The 24,751-nt window shown below is 43.0% G+C and overlaps 1 protein-coding gene across 1 annotated transcript in view; it reads left to right on the forward strand.

Moving 5' to 3' along the window:
• The window catches only part of syne1a (spectrin repeat containing, nuclear envelope 1a), a 113,515-nt gene that overhangs the window by 53,155 nt on the left and 35,609 nt on the right, over positions 1-24,751 (forward strand). The window contains 27 exon segments of the mRNA XM_029425845.1: positions 448-774; positions 1,172-1,324; positions 1,618-1,785; positions 2,458-2,634; positions 3,839-3,985; positions 4,149-4,274; positions 4,653-4,829; positions 4,950-5,215; positions 5,310-5,466; positions 5,577-5,975; positions 6,283-7,890; positions 8,476-8,813; positions 8,942-9,086; positions 9,369-9,587; positions 10,754-11,064; positions 11,275-11,440; positions 11,988-12,143; positions 12,481-12,549; positions 12,551-12,634; positions 13,425-13,607; positions 14,110-14,247; positions 14,513-14,698; positions 17,286-17,408; positions 17,621-17,803; positions 18,838-18,981; positions 21,151-21,381; positions 23,423-23,563. Of these exon segments, the coding sequence (XP_029281705.1) occupies positions 448-774; positions 1,172-1,324; positions 1,618-1,785; positions 2,458-2,634; positions 3,839-3,985; positions 4,149-4,274; positions 4,653-4,829; positions 4,950-5,215; positions 5,310-5,466; positions 5,577-5,975; positions 6,283-7,890; positions 8,476-8,813; positions 8,942-9,086; positions 9,369-9,587; positions 10,754-11,064; positions 11,275-11,440; positions 11,988-12,143; positions 12,481-12,549; positions 12,551-12,634; positions 13,425-13,607; positions 14,110-14,247; positions 14,513-14,698; positions 17,286-17,408; positions 17,621-17,803; positions 18,838-18,981; positions 21,151-21,381; positions 23,423-23,563 (6,522 nt within the window).

The raw sequence follows: 24,751 nt of genomic DNA on the forward strand, positions 1-24,751 counted from the left end.
GTGTGTGGGGTGTGTTGTGGTTGCCCTGGAAACCCCTGCAGCTACTGCTGCCTGTTAAGGGTCCTTATAATTGGGTCCTCCTTTCATATTATTCACTGTGGTTTCTCCACAACATGAACTCCAAGTCTTCTCCACATCTCCCCGTGCAGGTGTCAGCCTACCTGATGGGTTCAAAGCTCTTCAAACACACTGCCAGGCTGGTCTGAGTGACTGGGCCACTGGAGGTGAAGGACAAAGAAATCAGTGGATACTGTGTTTTTAATGTTCGCCTCAGTCATCCTAGAACATAAACAATTTTGGTACACCAGTACAGAAAAGCAGTATTTTTTTCTTTAACTCAGCAGTGTGTAAAATGCCCTGGTTGAAGGTCATTTATTATAAAGTAATGATGATAACATTGTAGCAGCAACCATGCTGAGGTGTATTTCTGCTCTCTCTTTCACCCAGACTCTCCAGTCTGAGCTCCAACATGGTCACCGTTTCCTGAAATCACTGAGGGAGCGGGCAGAGCAGGCAGCAGGCTTCCTGGACGAGGCTGGAGCTGAGAGTTTAGGAGCGGAGGTAGAGGCTCGTCTTGCCCAGCTGGAGGAGCTAGCAGGTGGGCTGAGGCAAGAGCACAGCTTTCTACAGCGGGCGTTACTGCTAGCTAAGGAGTTCCAGGATCGATATAAGGCTCAGGCCCAGTGGCTGGTGGAGACCAGGGCTTTGCTCAGCTCTCCTCTGGAGCCCAAAGCTGAACTGTACCAACGGAGAGCGCTGCTAGCTAAGTATAAGGTAAACCAACAACTAAATGATTTTTCAATCAAACTGTATATGAATTGAAATCATGAGTATAATATGTACATTTACACTGTTGGGGCAGCAAGACCTTACTGAACATTGTTAGCTTAATGGACCACAAGAGTGCCTTGCATGTCTTAGCCCATTAAATCCCAAATTGAATATACTTTCCATAACTGCGGACCATGTTTTCCGAGTATACCACTGCTTTTTATGCTGATAAATGCCTATGGTGGTCTTTGGAAAATGATCGGCGGTATAGCAAACCCATTGGGAAATCCTTAAACTTTGTGCAATGATCTAATACGACAATAGTAACTTCACTCACAAAGATGGTCTCTACTCTATGAATATACTAAAGAAGATGCACGTTGTCTGTATGTGTCCCCAGGCTTTGTTGCAGATGGTTCAGTCCCATGACGGATCCATCAGGTCAGTGGTGGAGAAAGGAGACGCTCTGCTGTCCTCCGTCCACTACCCCTCCATCAGAGACAAAATGAACAGAATGCAAAGGGACTACACTGAACTCTGTCATACTGCCATGGTGAGAACCTGTGCTCAGACGACAGAACTTTTCATGTACAGAGAGGAAAAAGTAAATGCTCTTTCCATGCAGGAGACTTAGCAGATGAATTGAGGCAAATGATATGATCCCTTCATACATCATTGACTACATGTAACTCTTTAGTAATTAGACCAGTCGGGATTTAGAAGGGTTTTTAATTTATAGAATACGTGTGACAAAGATAAAGGGCTCTGTTTCAGGAAGGTGGCTGTAATGGTTTGTTGCATATGCCATTTGTAATCAGTATAATGTGTGTGTGTGTGTGTGTCCAGGCCCATGTGGAGACTCTGGAAGGCCAGGTGAAGGAACAGGAAGCTTATCACAACGAGCTCCAGGAAGTGGAGCGCTGGCTGCTCCAGATGTCCAGCAGGATGGTGACTCCTGATCCTACTGTGGGCGGCAGCCTGGATGCAGCCACTCAACATCTGTCCAGGCACAAGGTCACACAACCTCTGGATTTTCTGTTGTTGTTTGCGGAGTTTGTTGCATATGATAGAACTCAAGCAATGAGCCTTGATTGGCGAGCATGAGTGCTCACTTGTGTCACTAGGAAACTCCAAATATTCAGACTTCATCTATTGAATAGTTGCTGAACTGTCAGATTCAAAGTATTATCTAACTGTTGGTGGAGTTATAATGAATGAACACCTCTTACATCTGGTAAAATGTACCTTTGTTATTATTATTATTATTATTATTATTATTATTATTATTATTATTATTGTCTGTGTGATTTCAGTTGGTTGTTGTCTGAGAACCCCCATTTAATTTATTTTGCTTTGGCAGACATGAAATTCATTTGGATTAAATAATTGTTCATTATAATATGTAGATTAAAATCAATTTCAGCAAAAAACGTTATAGCCCTGATCTATAACAAACTTTTGAGTCCTAATTAAATAAGCTGCAGTCCTTCGCATCTCTTCTTCTTTCAATCGTCTTTCAAGCTCGTCCATTCAGCCCTGTCTAATAATACCATGAGGCCTCACTGTGTGGTATCAGCCTGCCCTGACCTCCTGTGTCATTGACGGGTGGACAGACTCATTCTCTAATACGCCTCCACTGGAGACTCTTTCCAACATGATCCTACATTGTTACTTTGTCCTCCACAGGCCATCATGGAGGAAATAGCGGGCTTTGAGGATCGCTTGGCGGCCATGAAGGAGCGAGGAGACCACCTGGTGCAAGGCTGCAGTGACCGTGTGCAGAGCAGGCTGAGACAGCAGGTCCAGGCTCACCAGCAAGGCACCAGAGACAGCTACTCTGCCATCTGTAGCACAGCACAGAGAGTGAGTGAGGAGGAGGAGATGGGAACAGGGAGGGAGGGGACGCAAAGGAGGAGGAGGGATGGGAGGCTGAGATGTATTTTGTATTTGAAGTAGTGAAATGGCTCTCACACATTTACAATGTAAATTGGTGAATTGGATGTATTAGTATTACTTCTTAAACACTATATGTATCACTCTTTTGTTTTGTATTCTTATGTTGTAATGTTTTTAGCAATCTCTGGAACAAGAATTTCTTTTGGGATTAATAAATTCTTATCTTATCTCGCATGCATGCGCAGACACATGTTCTATATATCAGTGCTATTAATATTCCAACAGCCTGGGCATCCACTTAATCCTAACCCATTCTGATACTTAAACCCATCTCTCAAGACGGCCCGTCACTGCCAGTGTAGAGGGCACGACCAATTAAGGCTGCCAAAGTGGAGCTCAACAGCAGCCATACTCAGACAGACCCCACCAGCCAAAATCACTAACTCAATCTCGCCATATTAATCTCTGCATATCCCCTGTCAACTCCACTTCTTCATGCCTGGCCCAAAAATGGTCACACACCACTATTCAGTAGATCTGGCGAGCCTTCTAATCCAGGCCCACTCTGTCATTTTGGCAACGTCTACTCTGTCATCATAGCTCACCTCCCAAGACACCACCTCCACTAGCACTTGCACATCCAATCTGGCATTGTGTGATCCAGCCACACTTAACCACAACGCTGCTGGCTTCTCTACAACTGCGCCTCCGGTGTTACGATGGCTGCCAACTGTGTCCCAGCACAACACAGCTCTAATATCCCGCCTGCCACTTGCCACCATGCCAAACTTCTAGCCTTTGCCAAATACACTGGGCAGTTTGCCAATACATGCCCCCCCCCCCCCCCCCCCCCTTCTTTCCCGCTTTCAGGCTATCATATTAACACTGTCAATCAGACGTGGCTGTTTCGCTCTCCCCTGGAGGGCATGGACGCCTCCACATTCAACACCTGTCCAATACAACAGTGCATAACTGCCTATTTGTTCTGGTTTTATCATTTTATTGTCTTTGTGTTTGGCCATTGGCTTCAAAGCTACCTCTACTTACAACGTTAACGGTTTCTTTCAGTTTCTACTTTTGGCTTGATTTCCTGAAGGGTTTTACTATATGGAAGTGTTGAGTGTTCAATCCAGACGTATAGCACTGACATATATCTGTCCGTGTCTTACAGGTGTATCAGAGTCTGGATCATGAGTTACAGAGACATGTGAGTCTCCAAGACACACTGCTGCAGTGCCAGACCTGGTTGACTTCTGCCTCAGAGGAACCAGAGCCTCCTGCACATCCTCCTCTCAGCCTGGAGGACGCACTACAACATGTCAGTAGGCCAATTCCTATTCCTTAAAAAGAGTTTGGTATTTTGCAAGGACCTAAAGTATTAATCTCAAATATTTTCTGTGGGAGGAGTACATGTAATTCTTTCAGATTGTCCTGAAGGGATACTATGATCAGTCAATAAAACCAAAGTCTTTCTTTGGCAGATGAAGCAGGAGCGTGCTCTCCAGGAACAGGCCGGCACTTACCTCCAGCTTGTGTGCTCAGCATGTGACCTGTCTGAGCTGAGGGTCAGAGGGACCGCAGGAGCAATCCAGCAGGTCAAACTGCAGGTCAGTCAGCTTTAACAAACCTTTAAAGGGGACATATCATGAAAAATTGTTCACATACAAAAGGGTTTCTGGAGTGTTCAACGTCTCACAAACTGTGAAATAAGACAACCCAGTCATTTCTTTTTAGAAAACATGTGATTCCTCAAACCATCCAGATTTTGCTCTGCTTCCTATGTGACATGCAGGCTCATTAGAATAATTAGAATAACTCGTCTGAGTATCTCCATCAACGGCTACAGAACTACTTTTGCAAAGGTAGTATTTAAGGTATATTCAGACAGACAGTATGAACTTGGAAATGAGCATAATGTGTCACCTTTAAATTAAAAATGTAATATATTGGGTCATGAATTGATTCCATTGTGTTTTTGTGTCCAGATTGAGGAGCGTATGCTGCTTTGTGAGGAGGTAGTAGACAGCTGGAGGGACATCGAGGAGCAGAAGGCAGATCTGGAGGTCCAGCTGAGAGAGACTGAGCAGCAACTTCAGAACCTCATCAGGAGACCTGCAGAGCTGGAGCCCAAGATTGCACAGAACCAGCTGGACAAGGCACAGGTCTGTGTTTGGTTTCATGTGTTTGACACTGTACATGTCATTGTCTAGGCAAACTTTTAGACGTATAAAGTAATTAAACTCAAGTTCAGTGTGACTGAAAATCAATTCTCTTTCCTACAGGAATTCCTTCAGCAGATTAGGGAGAAACAGTCTGAGGTAACTCATTTGAGTGAAGCCGTTGGTAGGCTCACAGATGGACAGGTCTCTCCTGCCCTGGAGGAGATAAGGAGACTGAGGAGAAGCTGGGTGGATCTTGGCCAGCGGGCAGAAGAACTGGAGTCTCAGCGAGGGGAGGACATGCAAAGAAGTGTGGAGTACCAGGAGATTGTTGTTGCTGTGGAGGAACTCTTCCACCAAGTATCCAGGGAATGGGACTACCTCGCCAGGTATCTAGCTTTTCTGTGGAGGCTTTGATGTTTCAGTATTACTATACATCTGTATAGACCTGATGTCTCTCAACCCATGTCTGTGTGTACCTAGGGCTGACACAGAGAGTACAAGTGAGCATTTAGAGGCTCTGAGGAAGCTCTCCAGTGACCTAGAGGAGCAGAGAGCAACTCTAGAAGACCTGAGAGACCAGAGACAAGCGATCCTGCCTCGACTCAGCCTGCTGGACAAGGAGCTGGTCAAGCAACAGGTGGGGCTCCATTCTCGTACTTCTTCGGCTGCTTCTTAAGATGGAAACGTATGTTAATGTAGAATATAAGCATTGGGTCTAGTTTTATACCGCGTTCTGCCTTTCACTAGGTTGGTCATCTGGAGCAGCGCTGGGCTCAGCTTGAAACCTTGATTCAACAGAAGATCCAGGACTCCTCACAGACACTGGAGGATCTTGCCCGGGTTGAAACCCAGCTGAGGGATGCCCGGGAGTGGGTGGAGGAGCAGCGGCCTGCTTTTACCTCTACGCTAAAAACCAGCCCACCCCCCGATCTTGCCCAAAGTTTCCTGTTCGACCACCTGAGTGTGTGCGTAGAACTGGAGGCCCGTCAGCAGTTGCTGGGTCAGGCAGTGAGCGAGGCCCAGGCTGTGGCGTCCAGGCTGGGGCTGAGTGAGAAGAGATTCCTACAGGAGCTTGTGGAACAAGCCCAGACTGAGGTGGAGGCTCTGGGGGCTCGGGTGTCCCAAAGGAGGAAGTACCTCAGTAAGGTAAACAGCTGGATCTTTGTAGTCAAATTTTAATTATCTCCTAAAGGAACAAACTTTCTTCTGATATGTTAGTCTGGTGAAAACATGAAACAAGATAGTTCTAGAAACAAATTGTAAATGAACCCGATGTTGTCTTTTTAGTTCAATAATTTAACCAACATGTTAAAATGTGGGTATACAGTAACCCCAGTATTTAGAGAGGGGAAATATTGATTATATCATATATATAAAAAACTTAAACCAATACAAATGAAGTCACAAGTTACACGCTTTGTAAATAATTCAATGTTTAATTCTTCCTCTCTAGGCCTTCACAGAGAGGACACAGTTCCTTCAAGGCCTGGGGAGAGCACTGTCTTGGGTACAGCAACAGGAGAGGAGGGCTTTGATAGATGACCACATCGCGCTTCTCCCTGAGGACCTAACCAAACAGGTTGCTGCTTGTCGGGGCGTGCACAGTGGTTTACGAGCGTACCAGAGAGAGCTGGCATCTCTCTGGGTACAAGGGCGAGAGCTAGAAAGAGATGCCAGTGACAAAGAGAGAGCAGAAACCCTGGCGAGACTTGAGAAGCTGCAGGCGGTGTTTGAAACCGCCCTCCAGAGGACAACCCAGCGTCTCACAGACTTAGAGAAAGCCTTGACCTCCAGGAAGTACTTCCAGGTTGACCTGGATAAGACCTGCCACTGGTTGAGACGAGCAGATGCCATCACCTTCCCTGAAATCAATTTAAGCAACATTGAAGACAGCTCGGAGTTGCAAACACAGCTGTCTAACTTCCAGAATGTCCTCGAACAAGCTTCAGAGTACGAGAACCTTCTTCTCATCGTCCAAAGAATAGGCCAGGAGATCCTCCCTACTCTGAACGAGATCGATCATTGCTACCTAGATGAGAGGCTCAACGCGCTGCCTCAGCAGTACAACGCCATCCTAGCTCTAGCCAAAGAGAAAAAAGACAGAGTCCAACAGATAATCTTAGAGCGAAAAGAGTTCAGCACTTTCTTAAATATCACTCGTAATGCACTGGAGGAGCTTCAGGAGCAGTTTGACAATCTGGAGAGGCAGACTATCAGTATTAGAGAGGAGGAAGGTGTGTTACGTCTACTTAATGAATACAGAAATATTAATGAAAGTTTATTCCATATTAGCCCTGCTGTGAGAGAACTTCATGGCAAAAATGAGGGGTTTCTCTGTAGGGGTCAGCAATACAGAGCTGAAGAGACACTGCAGCTGGTCAGTCTCCACAACGCACTGAAAAGTAAGAATGAACAGAAACTTAAACACTTCGATGATTGCTTGAAACCACTTGTTGAACACAACAGAGTATCCACCAAGTTGGACTCAGAGTTTAAGTCTGTGAAGGAGAAGCTGGTCAGCCTTAAATCAGACACAGAACTAGGTGTCATGGATAAAATCACAAGCCTTTATTCGCTGCTTGAAAGTCTGGATTGTGTTAGCGCTCAGGCTGAAGAATGTAACCAACAAACTAAAGGCCTCGGCCTGAAGTTTGATCCCGCTGCCTTTCAGGAAACTACACTGCAGCTTGAATCATTGCAGTCCTTACGGTGTGAAGTCAAATGTTTTGTTGATGAAAGTGAAACGAAGGTCAGAAAGAATGAAGATTTCACAAAAGAGACTGAGAAAATGTGGCAATGGTTGAGGACTATCAAGGACACATTGGAAGAGCCTTTGACTCTTTCTGAGGTCAGAATGGAGAGGGTAAATGAGGAAGTGCGCAAAATTAAGATCGTAGAAGAGGAAGTGAAAAGTAGATTTAGGATAGGAGATGCCTTAGGGAGCAGAGAGAAGCAAAGGTATTGTAGTAGAAAGAAGCCTGTTCCTGCCAACATAGAAGAGAAACTACAGGAGCTCGCAAAGCTGGGAGCTGACGTTCAACAAGGAATTAGCAAAAAACAGGTTTGTGTAATTATATTATTCAGATATAACAATCATGGGGACATATTATATACCTCTTTTTTTCTAATTCATACAAATCTGATCACTTTCTGCCTCAGCCAAGGTCATATCCTGAACTCATCATTCATGGCTTGAACCTGCTAAATGTTATTTTCCATCTCCTGTTCGCCCATAATATTAATATTAATAGGCCTAGGGAAGCTGAAATATTTAAAAGATTCCATGAAGTTTGAATAAGTACTTAAATTATTATTAATGTATAACATTTGTGGGGATTTAATGTGTTCAAAAAAAAAGATTCCATTATGTTGAATGCCTTTTCTTATCCTCACAGTTGCACAGAGACAAAGCGTAAATACCTCTCTCTCCACTGAGGAGAATTCTGACCTTTGACATTCTGAGAGAAAGCTAATTTAAAAACTTGAATTCCTAAATTTACACATCTGCAGACATAATGTACTATTTCTTACTGACAGGACCTTGTTGTAGAGATGTGGGCATGCATTTCTAACTTAATTTATGTGTGTTTTGTAGAAAGAAGCAAAAAAAACGGAAGTTAATTCCATCACTTTCTGCATATTCTAGCTGGCTGTGGATCAAGCTCTCACCCTCGTCCAGAAGCATCACTTATCTCTGCAGTCCATGCAGAAATGTCTGGACTCTGCTGCAGCTTTGCTCCAGAGCGCCAGCGTGGGAGTGGATCTTGAGAATCAGACAGATTGTGCGCGCAACCTGGAAAACCTTTCAGCCCAAGAAAAAATGTTCACAGCTGGTTTAGAGGAGCTGAGGACTTTGGATCCTCTCCTGGAATGTTTTATGGAAGCAGGAGCCACGGGTGAACTAAGAGAAAAGGTTGAGGCGATGCAGCTGAGAAACACAGAATTCAACCAGCACCTGGATGCTTACAGAGAGGTGCTGCAGAGGTGTGTATTAGTGTTAATGGGGAGCCAATGTATGTGTATAACACAGCTGTCATGTTCGGTCCATATGATGCATATTTTAATAACAAATCTCCCTCAATAGTAGTTTGTAATTTATATAATTTTCTCAGTTGTGCAGCTCTATGGACCTCCTTCCAACACGAGAAAGAAACACTGGGGGAACAGATGAATGATGCAGAGAGCAAGATGGCCATGTTCACAACAGCTAAAGCTGTCAGTATCCAGCAGGCAGAGGAAAAGTGTCACAGATACAAGGTGGGACACTTTCTTGCACTCATAAAACAGAGATACTGGAGAAAAAGATTAGATTTAGAAATTGTCTAACATACATGTGCCCCATTTGGCTGTTATATCAGACTCTAACGTTTGTTCTCGTCATGGCAGCAGATGCACATTAATAAAGAGTGTTTGTGGATGAATTAATTTCTCTCAAATTTGTTTCTTTAGGAGAATTTTAGTTTCCACTTGTATAAGTGTTTCAGAAGACTGTATTTCTGAAAAGACTTGTGTGTATCTGTTGTCATCTTTTGGCTGTAGTCTCTGCTGGCTCACATCGACCTGCTTGAGCTGCCTCTGAATGCTTTGAAAGACAATGCAACAGAGTTGGAGCAGATCATCTCTGAGTCCAGCAAAGCCGTCACCAGCCACTCTGTATCGTCACTGTGGCAACGGTGGACCAGGCTCCGCAGCGTGGCCCGAGCCCAGGAGAGGGCACTGGAGGACACTGCGAGGGAGTGGAGGAACTTCACTGACAAGGTAAGAGAGGATACTGTACATTTTAGGGGTGTACGAAATAGCTTTTAGAGTGATAAAGAAATACAATAGAACTTAAATATAAACTTTGAATGTAGAAAAATGACATTCGATTACAGCGCATAGAACGTTTTGTGGTAATACTGCACATGGCTTCCTGTGTGAGTCTCTGCTCTACATGCAGAAGTGCATACTGCATGTGTGGTGAGTGTGCTTCAATGATGCACGTTTACCATGTAAACCTAACCACCAGCATGCCCACTGTCCTCAGAAGCTGTTTATACTCGCATGACACATACTGTACAGTCGACAAACACACACGTCTAGAAAAGTGTTCTTGCTCTCACATATTTAGGTCAATCGCAGCAACAACTGAACACCAGTTGGTGTGCTGTGATGTAACTCCAGGCTTCAGGCCAGTTGTTTCCTCCTGCCAAAACACTGTGTCATGAAGCGTTTTCCCGCCTTTTGACCTATTTCAAGTGTAAACGCTGTCAGCTCCCAAGAATTCCCACAAAGCATTGCTCCTAAAAAGGAAATTAGGTCAAACTGAGAGGAACGGCGGCCACTTCCTTTTACAGTATGTGGCATATTTCCTGTTTCCTTTTTTTCATCTGGACATGATGTCATTCTCTGCTCTCAAATCTCCAGTCTCTTGTTTCTTGGGATACTGCATACTGAAGATAAAGCTTTGAAAGATTATTTGTGATTCTAAGTAAAAAAAACACATAATGTTTTGTTTTCAGATTGTTTTATTTGAAAGATTTTAAGGAGAGGACACTTTTCTTATCCCTTGACATTTCAAACTAGAATTTAAAAAAACCTACTGTATGTATCAAGTTGGCTCTCTGGTCCACAGAAACAAAGGGTCTGTGTACACAACATAGAAGATCTCTTTCAGTAGCATAATGATATTCAAAGGACACCTTTCAATCAAATGGAGTCAAACTTGTAAACACATTTTCTATACCATTGAGGTCTAACTAATTAATGTGTTTCCTTCCTCATTAAGTATTTGCAAAGCTGATTTATTTGTTATACTTTAAGTTCAACATTGTTTACCTCAATGTAAACAATGTTACTGCTAGCTGTTTAGCTAGCAGGAAATTATCAACCCTAAATCTGCTGTATCAACTGAACCTGAATCTCTGCACGTAAACTTCCTTTAGATTGAGAAGGTGCGCTCCGTTTCCCAAGACCTCCACAGTCGTGTCCCAGACTGCACAGTTGAGAAGGCTGCCACCAGGGCGGCGCTGCAGAGCCTCCTGGAGTACCATGACTCCTTCAACCTGGAGGTGGAGAGGGAGCTGTCCATCCTGGCCCTGCTGGGGCAACACACGCGCAGCCTCAGGGGAGAGGAGGAGGAGGAGGAGGAGGAGGAGGAGGAGGAGGAGGCGGCGATGGAGAAAAAGACAGAGAATGGACATGAAGAGACACCTTGTCTACAAGAGATCAGAAGCATGCAGGAGCAATATGACAGGTGAGAGACTTTGTATGAACTAAATTCTTTATCACAGAAGGCTTTAAAAATGTATGATTAACTTTGAAAACAATATGTAGGAAGCGAGACAAGCTGTTTTATTTGTACTTTATTTTTCAAGTAACATATCAAGACCAGGGACCAAAAAATACAATGAATATCCCATTTACATTTCTGTATGATTTTTCTTTACCGATGTGTCTTGTCTAGCCTCGTGTTGCGGGTACGAGCCAGTAGGGCTCAGGTACACCAGGAGCTGAGGGAGAGAGAGGAGGTTGAGAAGGAGCTGGGCTTGGTCAAAGGCTGGATCCAAGATACTCGTGGCTTACTGCTGAGTCCCACTGCAGACCTGGACTCACTGCTGCAAGAGTTAGAGGTAGGCGACTGAATGTACACCAACACATGCACATAAGGACAAGCCAACATGTTAACTAGATGCAGAACCTCTCTGGCATGTTTGGACATAAATACAGTAGCAAGTCATAAAAGAAAATAGTAATGTATGTACCTTTTGTCAAAAAGATATTGAATCTCAGGAACCTCTTTTCTGCACCTGTGATATTGTTAAGCTTTTTTGGGACAGGATGCATGAGTTAGTTACAGAGAATGTAATACCTTTTTTTAAATATCATATTGTTAAGTTTGGTGTTTTAATGCAAAACAAAGATGTTGAATATTTGTGTAGTAATATTTTGATTATAGAAAGTTACTCTAAGTTTTGTGGCATTAAAAATGACTTGAAAATCATTAAAACCCCCTTTATAGTTTAGTTCAAGTTATTTTAATTTGCTTTTTATTTTTTTTATTGTATAACAATGATAATGCCTGTTATTTGAATATGTTTAAATAAAGGTTTAAAAAAAAATTGTACTGTAACAGATGAGTCTGTGATTAGCAGTCATGTGATGTTGTTTGTGTTGTAGACTGCACATGGTGAGGTCATCAGCAGGCGTCAGAGTGTGGAGCGCATGACAGAGCTGCAGCAGTCCAAGTACCAGGACCTCCAGGCCGGTCTGCCCTCTGAGCTCAGCATGCAGCTGGCTGAGGTGGCTCTGGCTCTGGGCTCCGCTGAAGACCAGGTGACCTCTCTTGGCTACAGTTAAACATTTTATTAAATGTTGTCATTTCATTAACTAATTAGGGCTGTCAAATGGGTGTTTAGTAGGTTTATTGTGTTCAGAACACCATTGCATGTATTAATTTTCTTACAGAACAAAAACCGTACGACGGTATGTATCAGTGTGCAGCTGGCACTCACCTCTATGAGTTCTACTGTGCGGTCTGGTGTGTGACTGCCCTGCTGCAGAGTGTGTCCAGAGAGCGCATGCAGTGATAACCATTATCGTTTAGCATTGTTAAAAGGCTTTTGTTTTTGACAGTATAGTAAAATGTGTGTATTTCTGCCATCTGCTTTAGGTCCAGGCGAGAGAAAGGGAGGTGCAGCAGACCAGAGATGTTAAAGAGGACTTCAGCTTCAGACTCCAAGGACATCGAGGCGAAGCTGAAGACCATCGCTCTAAAACTGGAAGACAAGGGTGCCGACCTGGAGGAGGCCAAAGAAGAGACCAAAGTAATCAACCTGACAGATTGACTAATTAGCAAGCAATTAACCCTTGTTAAATCGGCTATTCATTTTGCAGATGTTGAGGTTAATGAGTGTGTGAGAGTTGGTATGGCATGAACTGAATTCTGCCTTCAACAGTGACCCACTTCTGACAGGAGTGTCCCATATGGGAGTCTGAGCCCCTTCCCTCCTGTTCTCCTTCTTGTCGCCCCCAACTTTTTTTCTTCCCTCACTCCTCTGCCCATCTGTAGACCCACAAGGCCTGCACTGTGTGTAGTTAAAGGAATGGTTTGTCTTTTTACTATTCTGGCTGGCAGCACCCCTGAAGCTCGCTGATTAATCACTGCTCTCATGTAAAACCACAACTTGTCGTCTTTACACTTTGGTTTTTGCATAAACTAAACAAACAATATATAGTGTGTTGAATTAGTAAGCTTTAGAGGTGCTGGTAGGCAGAATGTGTTACCTTCGGACAGAGCCAGGCTAGCTGCTCCCCCTGTTTCCAGTCTTAATGCTAAGCGCACCTGCTGCTGGCTGTTGATTCATATTTATCGTACAAACATGAGAGTGGCATCAATTGTGTTATCTAACTCTTGGTGAGAAAGCGAATAAACATATATCCAAGAATGTGAAAGTTTTTTTTTGTTCAAACAGACAAAGATAGCTTACCTGTGATGTAAGGTTTACTTTTTTGTTTTAACAAACACTTAAACTCCCCTTTTTTCTTTGATCTTTCTCCACTTTACATCTCCTCCTTTCTCCCCTCACATTCTTCCTCTCCTGTCTTCTCTTACAGGTTCTTTGTGAAGAGTGTGACTGCTGTGGTCGCTCTCTGGCAGAGTTAGGAGTAGCTGTGCTGGAGTTTGGGGAGCAGAACCCTCTGCTGTGTAAGCAGCTGGGCGATGCTGTGGCCAAACTGACAGAGGTGCAGCGCCACACCACGCAGCAGGTCCAGGACCGAGCCAACAGACTAAAGAAGGTGAAATGTTCATTCAGTTCAGCATGTCATTTCGACCTCCTTAAAGACAAATAAGAGATCCCAATATTGGGGAAAAAGAGATGACTGGTTGCTCTGTATACTCAATAATCAAAGATGTGTCGGGTGCTCTTGGAAAATGGGGAGAAAGTGGATCAACAGGAAGGCAATCCAGGCACTCCAAAATATAAGAACAAGCAACAACAGGGAAGGAAATATTAAAAAGCCTTTATTGTAGTGGCTAAATCGTAAAAAACAAAACATGTTTTGATCACTGTAGGTCTACGTCAAGGCTAATAACAAGACCTACAGTAACCTACAATGGTCGAAACATGTTTGTTTTTTAAGGCTTTTTAATATTTCCTTACTTGTCGTTCTTATATTTTGGAGTGTGTAGATTGCTTTCAAGTTCCCAATATTGCCTGCATGAACAAGTGAAGTGATTCTGTTTGAATGCATGGCATTTCATGTAATTCTTCTGTCTTGGTCTTTCACTTGTGAGCAGGCAGAGAGACAGGTGGAGGAATATCGCGGTATGAAGGCGTTCATTTTGGGTTGGACAGAAAAGGCAGAAGCGCTGCTCAGCGGTTGTATCATCTGGGGCTCTGCGTGCCAGCTGCAGGAGCAAATTCGAGCACACCAGGTGAGTCTTACTGAGTGCAGGGAGTGAGTCTGAAAACTGCTGCAAAAAGAAAATAGGTTCTAATAAAAGATTATATTTATTTTTCCACAAATATAATATAATATTTCATGCATTACCATATTAAATCTGAAGACACCAGCTAATTATATTCTCACACTTGTTTGATTTCCAGTGACATGTCATGTACTGTACAGTGTGTTGGCCGGCCTTAATTAGTATAATTGCGCAACTCTTTGACTTGTAATTTATGTTCCTATGGTAACAGGCGTTGCTGCGGGAGTGTCGAGGTCTCCATGGTGACTTGGAGGCCATGGGGGAGAGGGAGAGGCAGCTGGGGGAGGTGTTGCAGACGGAGGGGTGGATCCAGCAGGTGAAACACCTCAGCAGACGCACAGAGGAGCTGCAGCAAATTGCCAAGACTCGCCTCCAGAGTCTGCAGGACGCAGCAAAGGTAAACAACATTCACTTTCAGGAAAGCATTGCAGGAATCAGCCACCCGTAATACTTCAGCACAAGAAATGTAGTTCATTTAGTTTCTTAAATCCAAACATTTAAAAAAAAAATGTTGGTAGCCAGAGAAAGACATTTAAGAATACTTTACCTCATGCCTGTTTTAACAACAATACATCATAAAAAAATCAAAAGCTTATAGGAAACAAACAAACCAGCAAGAAAAACTAATAACGCAACAACAACAAAACGTTATCACATTCAAATCAATTTCCTTTAGATTCATCAAGACAGCCATCTCTATTATCCGAATCTCTTACTTTACTTTTCCTTTATACTTTGGTCAATTGAATCAAATCAACCGAAAAATAAATGAATACATGAAATAATTATAATGGAAGTATGAAAAATGATCCTTTTACTTTTGACATGTTTTACCCAACATTTCTCACATTTAAATTGCATATTAAACAAACAAAAAAAAAAACACATTAACATTCCTAGATGTAAATATATCGGATTCCTTCCCCATTGGCCATATTTCACAGGCACCATCAGTTGCTGGTCATCTACACATTTTGGTGCACAGCAAGAGATGCTCATGCCTTTGGAGTGAGTCAAATAAACCAGATCTACAAGCCAACAGTGCCCCCTTATGTTCATATCAAATGTTACACCATCATAATGGAATGCTATGATTTAGCTTGTGTAGCAGTAATCTGTTAGCTAATCTGATTGCCAAACAGCTGGTACCCAGATGACAGTCTGTTGCTGATTACTGCTAATAACATTGTCTATTTGGAAATGAGTTTATAATTCCTCCTGTGAGTTTGGACTTTTTCTGGGTCTAGAGCAGGGGTCGGGGAACCTTTTTGGCTTGGAGAGCCATAAAAGCCAAATATTTTTAAATGTATTTCCTTGAGAGCCATATATTTAATAAAATTGAGTTTTAAGTATATCACGTCTCCGAGTACTAGTGTTTCCCCTACCATTGTCTGTTCCCCCCCCCCTGATTTAAAAAAAATATTTACAACTCACTTTTAACATTGAACAGGTGCTCTTTTATTAAATAAACTAAACGCTTATGTTATCTAATTTATGTGCACATTTCTGTGTCTACTGCGGGGGTGTCAAACTCAAGGCCACAATTATATCCAGTCCGCGAGAAAATATCACATGTCTATCATAACTGGCCCGCCGGTTTTGGTAATTAAATCAATGCATGGCACAACCACGGGAAAATACATATTTGAGGAAGTATCTAAATGTGTGAGAAATGAAACTGCCCCGGGACAAACTGACGGGTCTGACGAAAGACGGAGCCTGCGATATGATGAAAAGAGCAGATAAGTGGAGAGGATGCGGCTGACGGTGTATCACTGCATCACACACCAGGAAGCGCTGTGTTGTAAAGCTCTGGAGATGGAACATGTACTAAGCACCGTAACACAGACAGGAAACTTTATAAGAGACAATTTAAGTATTTTCTTGAGGAGATACATTCTGAACATGGCGGTGCGATGGCTCAGTCGAGGGAAAGTGCTGAATAGATTTTTATGTGCGACATAACGAAGCATCTCACTGTTAAACCTGCAGCTTCAGGGCCGTGTGATCACGGACATGTATGATGCAGTGAGAGCTTTCTAAGCCGAGCTGCCTGTGGGAGACTCTGATGCAGCAGGGATACGTGTTTCCAAACACTGACAAACCATCTCCACCGCTGTGTTCCCGACTGCGCATGAACTGCTCAGTAATCCGTTTGCAGTTGACGTGGAAACAGCACATGTGAACATCCAAATGGAGCTGATTGACCTCCAGTGTAACGCCACACTCAAGGCAAAGTGTGACAGTTTCCAAGCTTCACCCCCGAAACGATGCTTTAATTTTGGCTCACTCTGTGATTGAGTTTGACACCCCTGGTCTACTGCTTGCTTTGTGCAGTTTCTCCTCAGATGTTACGCGAAGGGCAGGGCTCCGCCCCCTACACACACACACACACACACGTGGGCACACAGTTACAGTCAGAGACGGAGCGGAGGAAAGGAGAGTGGAAAACTAAAACAGAATCCGCTGCTAAATGATTTACTTTAAAATGACACAGTATAATTATTTATTACTTGTTAATCATGTTAAAAAATGTCTGCGAGCCATATCTCGTCATCGAAAGAGCCATATGTTCCCGACCCCTGGTCTAGAGTGTAGACATAGCACAACCACTTTTTGCAAATTGGAAATGAAGAGTTTTGTTTTAAAGAGATATCTACCTTTTTATTTACAGCAACACTTTTGCGGACTGGTTTCATTTAAATATATTTTGCTGCATAAAGCTGCAATGATTAGTTGATTAACAGAAAACTATTTGGTATTACTTTTGATAATCGATTAATTGTTAAGGTTTGGAGATTTCCTGCTTTTCTTTGTTTTATATATCATATTGAAATAAATATCTTTGGGTGTTGGACTGCACTTTGACCATTCCATTTTCACCTCCAGTGTATAGAAGCTGCAGTATTCGATACATACAGTATTAGCTGCTCCTACTCCCCTATGTTCTTTCCTTTATTTTTTCTGTTTATGTCTCTCCTCAGGACATGTTGCGTTTGGAGGCAGAGGTGAAGATCCTCCATGCTGCTGTAGACCAGATCCAGATCACACTTGCCTCCCCAGACCTTAACAGGCTCAGCCTCAGAGAGCAGCTCACACAGAGACAGGTAAACACACACACACACACACATTTAAAATGCTTTGTTTTTAACCTAGAGATAATACTGCACAAGCAGTATACAGTTGCAATATGACACCCCCAAACAATCTGCATCTGTCATCATGCAGACTTACTTAAAAGTAACTATTCTCAACCTAGTATTGCTTTATCACCCACGCAGCAAACATACTCTCTAACAACCCTTCATTCCTTCATAAGCGTCTGTTGGTGGAAATGGAGGGCTTCAAGCAGCAGGTGGCAGCAGTGCAGCAGTGTCAGAGCGCCCTCCGGCTACCAGAGGAGGTAGTGGCAAGCCTTCCTATTTGCCGCACAGCGCAGACTCTGCAGCAAGAGACCAGTCAACTGCAGCACACCACCATCCAGCAGTGCAACATCCTGCAGGTAGAGGGCATTATTACTAATGTTAGAGAAGGGTTTGCGTGACATATTTTTTTCACCCCCTTACACTACCAAATTATCTGCCAAGATACAAACTGTAAAACCAGTTTTATTCATGCCTCAAATCAGGTTTAGTTGGTAATGTGTTGCCCTGTGAGAGGAGTATATAGTTCTACATCTACTGCTCTGAATTCTGCTGCAGTGTCGCAACAGTCTCAGGAATGTCTGTGTTTTTGTTGAGCCTCCATCAGACCAGTATTATCCTCCAATCCTTTGGTTCTGGGCTGATTTTGCTTTTAAGCTCATTGTAGTGGAGATAAATCTTTAGAGGAACAAGCAAGTGACCTTCCGTTATTATATGGAGGACACCTAAAGCATTTTAGCCAATTTTAACCAAACACACCCAGATTTGAAGTGATGAATCTGATCTGCCTTAGGGTCATATTTTAAATGAATTGTTTATTAGAACTGCAACTAACAATTATTTAAATGTTTTATTAACCTGCAGATTACTTTCTAGATTAATCGATTAATCATTTGGTCTATCTCAAAGTCTTTAAATGTCTTGTTTTGTCAGTCCAAAACTCAAAGAAAAGCAGAACACCTCAATATTTGAGAGGCTGAAAACAGCGTTTTCTGCCATTATTACATGAAAAATTACTTTAACTTTTGAAATTTGGCATACAAAAACTGTAGAATCCCACAATGAACAGAAGAGGTATATAACATACAATCATAGTTTTAATATCAGCAGATCTCAGATGACTTGTTATTTCCAAATACTGTATATTTATGGAATATGCATGTTAACACACTCAGTGAAAGATACTGTGCATACAGGAATTAATACAATGAGAGCATTGTGACTCCACTCACATGACATCTGTCGGTGAAACTCACCTTTCACCTCCCTGTAGGGGGAGGCAAGAGAAATGATAATTTGTCCTCAGAGATCATTAATATACTTTATATCGCATTTTATAATTGTTTTGCAAAAGATGCAGCTTCAGCGTTACCTTGCTTTTCCCCTTTCCCAGGAGGCCGTGGTGCAGTATGAGCAGTATGAACAAGAAGTGAAGAACCTCCAGAGATTAATAGAAGAGGCTCACCGCATCATTCAGGACCGGCCCGTCTCCACCAATAACATACAGGAACTTCAGGCTCAAATACACCACCATGAGGTCAGAGAAGTCACACACTAACTCCAGCATTACACTTCTACATGTCTTCTAACAAGGCTTTTTCATTAAGATTGTGTCACCTGGCTGCAGGTGATGTTCTCACATTCAGCCATGAATAATATTAATATATTTGGGCTTTAGTAATGATGTTGGGCGATACGGTCTGGTTCACATTCAGCGTTGCAGTTCATCCCAAAGGTTTTGGATGAGGTTGAGGTCAGAGCCAGTCAAACTCAGAGAACCATTTCTTTATGGACTCAGCTTTGGTGCTTTGTCGTGTTGGAACAGGAAAGGGCCTTTCACTAAACTGTTGCCACAAAGTTGGAAGCATGCTATTGTCTAAAATGAAGATTTCCTTTAATGGAAGCCAAGGCGCCTTGACTGAGCTGTTATTGTGCAGTGCAGGTCTTTATGCATGTAATGCACAGCTTGTTATGACGAGAATAAAAGCTTTTGAAGATTTGTAGACGAGCATCGCATCAAAAACCTTCAAAGAATCTCACCAACCAGGATTTCAGAATGACAGAGTTTTTGTTTTAGAGGTCCTACAACATCCATGCCTTAAAGGGCCCTTCATTTGACAATTAAAGACGATAATATGCTGACGTCAACATCAAAGAGGTTGAGTCATTATATATTTCCTGTACTAACAGTGTAAAACATCCTTAAAAAGAGATGTTGAGGCAACAGGAAATATATAGTATGTCATAGAGAAGTTGTGGGCAACCCTTGCGACTGAATCAGACTGAGTGTTAGTCATTTAGCCACGCCAGCTAACTGAAGGCATCAAAATCATCAGTTCAACATCACTGTTCTGCAATTTATATTTATTTGCTGTCCTTGCTCTTTGTGGATTTCTTTTCCTACTGTTTTGATTTGATATGCAAACAAAGGGCAATGAATTGATGTATCTATAACACCACCAGATACTCTAGAATAAATGCTGCTGATTAAATCCCCTTTTAACATTGTGTCATCAGAGCAGTGCCACCACATACAGCACCTCTGGGAGAATATTGTGGTGCGCCTTCTCATGCACATTCCTCCTTTATCTGATTGTACATATAAATATAATCTGAAAAGATTACGGTTTGATGCAGTGTATATGGCTTTTACCTGTATTATCAAAGTGAAACTGCAACAAATCGTACAGGCCTTCACTGAGTAAGTGTATTTGATCTCCAATGCGGACAGGGAGATCGAAGAGGGAGGGGGGGTTGGATAGACTGAGAGAGGCAAAGAGCTGCAGAGAAACAGATCAAAACTCCCCAGAGGCAACACATTTTTTTTTATTACATTTGAACTTTCCCTGCGTGGTTCTGGCAGATTTCTATCTACTTACAATACTTGACAGGGAATACATGAACATTGTAGATCTTTTCTTATTACTGCAATCTCTCCGGTGCTGCAGAGGGACTTGGCTTGACAGTGTGTTTATGTCTGAGTTTGATCTCTAAGCTGAGCAGATAGCTGCAACTCCACTGGCCCAGTTAGTCACATGACCTGATTATCAGTGCATTGGCCATCTGCGGGACAGAGGGAGTGGAAGGAGGAGGAGGAGGAGGAGCTGGACCCGGCCTGCCGGCTCATACCATAGCTGTAATTTGACACCATCTTTGTCATTCTTCCTCCCTAAACACTCCCTCTCTCCTTATGACTCTCTTTTGTTGAGAGGAGTCTGTCCCGGGGATTGGTGGAGGAGGGAAGCGGCTGGCAGTGAGATCACTTCCTGTTTTTCCTTGCCATTTGTGTATGTGTACGAGAGGGAGGGTCTGAGGGATTTTGAACTATTTCTGCGAGGGTCTCTCACTCAACCAAACATCCTGTCTGTTGGCTTCGCCGCTGCTCTGAGTCACCCGCCTCTATGCTGCTCTGATTGGCTCAGAGATACAGAAGAGAGAGAGAGAGAGAGAGAGAGAGGCAGTGCTATTCTCTTTCTATGCTTACACACTGTAAAGCCAAAGCGAGAGACCGGGAGAGAAGAGAATGCGTCCACTCCACTTATTCCTCTCACACCGGCTCCACATTCAACACTGAACCAACTCAACCTCCCCCTTTTCCCAGGATCCTATTTCCCCAGGAACTATTGATCTTCTATTGTGGACTGAGCCACACTCTCCTGACCCTGGGGGTGGTGGTGTTTTCTGTTTGGGGGGGATGTTTTGACAGGAGCTGGCCCAGAAGATCCGTGGCTACCAGGAGCAGATCGCCTCGCTCCACTCCAAGTGTAAGATGCTGACAGTGAAAGCCAAACACGCCACCATGCTGCTGACGGTCAACGAGGTGGAGGGCCTTTCGGACGGCATGGACGAGCTGAGTGATGAGGAATTGCCCAGTTCTGTGGCAACCACCAACGTCTCCGCCAACAAGCAGCTTCCAGCACACCCCTCTGTCGTCATGGTGAGTGGAAAAGCCTTTTTCAGACACATACACAGTCCCCCAGAGACTCACACACATGTGCTGTACATACTGTGTGTGTGTGTGTGTGTGTGTGTGTGTGTGTGTGTGTGTGTGTGTGTGTGTGTGTGTGTGTGTGTGTGTGTGTGTGTGTGTGTGTGTGTGTGTGTGTTTGCATGTGTATCTTTTCTTCCTTCTCCCTTTCTGTACAGACCACTGGTTCTCAACAGGGAGGCTTTTGGAGTTTCACATGGGCGTTTACAGTTAATTTAACAATAATGTAATTAGATTAAAGTTACCCAGAATAAGAGGGTGTCTGCAGATGACCGTTATGATTACAGGTTTAACTCTAGCACTTGTTTTCCCAGCAACAGCGTACAAAGTTATATCTGTGTAATTATACATTGTACAAATAAACTTAAGTTGGGCTGCAGGGCCTCATGTGCATCTATTAAAAAAACCCTCCAGTTTCAGAATAGGCTTTTTCTCTCGCTATTATTATCCTTTTCCTCTTCTTCTATTTCTTTCTGTGTTTTGAATTGCACAGAAATATAACCCAAGCTTCTTTCCTCATCTTCTCTACACCTCAAGTGTTACTATTCCGGCTGTCTCCTCTCGTGTATTACTGCACTGATTTTGTGCTGTGTCACTTCACTTTGCTTCATATTAGCCTGATTCTGTCAGCCTGCTACTACAAGTACGTCATCCTCGACTTGTTCCTTCGTTCATTTTTCTTATGTGTGTTCGCACATAAGAAATCGCATCACTGCCTTCTCTTCCTGTCTGTCTTTCGTTCGGATTCAGATTTCTTTGCCTGCTTGCTCTGTAACTGCTCTTTGTGGTGTGTTTGGTCTCGGCAGGCCAGGAAACAGGATATTACTGCGTGTCTGTGTTTGTGTGTGAGCAGAGCACCATACGTTTGTGTGTATGGCATAAATGGGTTGCTAGGACTGCAGCAGTTTAACATATTTCGCACTGTGCCATTGTTACCACAGTGTTGGGACAGTACTTCTCAGCTTCTAACTAATCCCACTATGTACAATTACTGAGTTTACCGCACATGCCAGTAGGCTGATGCTCTGAGTTGCTTTGCATTGCATCATAAAGCCCGGGAAAAAGTGCTGCGAATATCACAAGGTCCCGAGTCATTCAGCCAAGTTCTGTATTAACTGGCTCACATTTCTGCTCTGCCTCTTTACTGAAGCATACAGGCGCACAGACGACTGGGCTGCTGCTGCTTCTGCTGTATCCATTAGTCCAGTCTCGTTAGCTATGCAATGCTTTAGCTATGCTTTGGACCTCGATCTTCCTCTAGATTTCTTCTTCGTTCTGCTAGTTTGTTCACTTTGAACATACCTCTTATGTCATTTTTGATTGTGCTCATGCATCAGAATGTATGAGTGGTTGTTTTCTTGTTATAAAAGAAACATATTTCAGCTAAAGCAGCTTAACATATCTAACAAAACATTCAAACTTAAAAGGCTGTGATATGGATGTCCGGGTGCCACTTCACAAGAGAAGTGTGTCTTTAGTGGAAAGGAAATTACTGTGGTTCTGAAACTGCAACTCTACAGTATGTATGAGTTTGTCTGTGGTGAGAGCAGTGTCAGTGTGTGTACTTAATGAATGTGATTTTCAACTTCCTGGTAATGGCCATTCCTTTCCCCTGATGTATCCTGTAAAAATCTGAGCGTTTGTCCATTTGCTAGCACAGAGCAATGCTACAGTAAATTACGTCTCTTAAATGCTGTGCTATAGCAAAAGCGTTGCAGTGTTTGATGTCAACAGCAGTAATGTGATCTCACTGGTCTCTTAGTGTTATTCGATTACTCACTGTCTAATTAATCAGCAATGTGCTTTCTGCAATCTGCCTAACCTGCACTCCCCCATTAATTTTTATGCTCTCTCTTCTTCTCTCTTCATTTGTCTCTCTCTGTCTCCTCACTCCTTTGATCTGGGCGTTTTCTGTTTGGTCCCCCTCCTGTTTCCTCCTCCTGCTTCTTTTGATGTGTGTGTTTGATGTTCGGTGTGTATGTGTGGTCAGATGACAGCCGGCCGCTGCCACACACTACTCTCCCCTGTGACGGAGGAGTCAGGGGAGGAGGGCACCAACAGCGAGGTCTCTTCTCCCCCTGCCTGCCGCTCCCCCTCCCCAGGGGCTAACGCTGACGCTCCTCTTAACCAGGTACTACAAACTCCCACCCTGGTTACCTCCAGAGCCCTCCAGCATTACCTGACCTGCCCAGCCTCCATTCTCCCAGCGTCCAACTTACATTTATCACCTCGAATTCTCAGTCCATCATTAACCACCACCTTTAACCTGTGCAGCAAAACAAACAAATATTCAGTCTTAACATCTTCTGTTTGAAATGAATGAAAACAATTTGCCACTCTGGTGAGATGATCTGACTGTTCATGCAGATGAACATGTCTTAAAGATGTTTCTGTACCCAATGACATTGCTGGATGCAAATGGTTAGTGCTGCTTTGGTTAAGCACTTCATTTCAAGATATTGAAGTAAATGTCATCTTGCATTGGAATCAAGATGATTATAATCTGTTAGAGTTTGTTTTGTTTCAATTAATATAAGATTTTAATATATGACTTGTTAAGATGGACATGCTAACTCAGCGCACCATCACATTCCATCGCCACCACCTGATCCCTGCCACCAAACAATGACCTCGCCATCATCACCGCCATCTACACACTGGATGTTTGAAACAGCTGGATTGTTGCTGTGCAGCCCCTGCTTTCCCTGTTTATCAGCATTATGTTTGCAGATTTACTTTGCTGAAGAACATTTGTTTGCCCCTTGCTTTGTTGCTGTGATGAGAATGAGAAGTTGTCATTTTATAAACATCTCTAAATTAGCATAAAGTTGTCTTCTTCGTGTAATCTATGTTTGGGAATAACGCAGCAGTGAAACAGAAGCACTTTGTTGTTCTGGGAGACAGTTCAAAGGTTTTTTTGAACTATTATTGTGAAATGTAAATACATTATGTTTGTCTTGTGAAGTGTCATGTGAGCATAACTGTTGCAAGAAAACTTAAATCAATAAGGCAGTTGGAAAGTGAGTGAAGGACAGTAACGTGGGAGAGAGTTTAAACTTATCTGATGGGACCTCAGCCAGATGCTGCTGAAGTGAAAACATCCCACAAAGAACAAAACAAATGTCACTCACAGATCATAGATTTAATTTTGCTCTGATTTACAAGAGCTGCCATAACTATTACCCCATGGCATAATGAGTTTAGTTGCTATTTCAGTTTAAACTCCGAGGGAAATATATGACCTTCTTTCTTTATTTCAACTATCTATATTAGTTTATATCTTACAGTGCTCAATGTGTTACTAAGTAGCACATATGTT

Source organism: Cottoperca gobio, chromosome 24, assembly GCF_900634415.1.
Source record: "Cottoperca gobio chromosome 24, fCotGob3.1, whole genome shotgun sequence".
NCBI classification, from domain to species: Eukaryota; Metazoa; Chordata; class Actinopteri; order Perciformes; family Bovichtidae; genus Cottoperca; species Cottoperca gobio.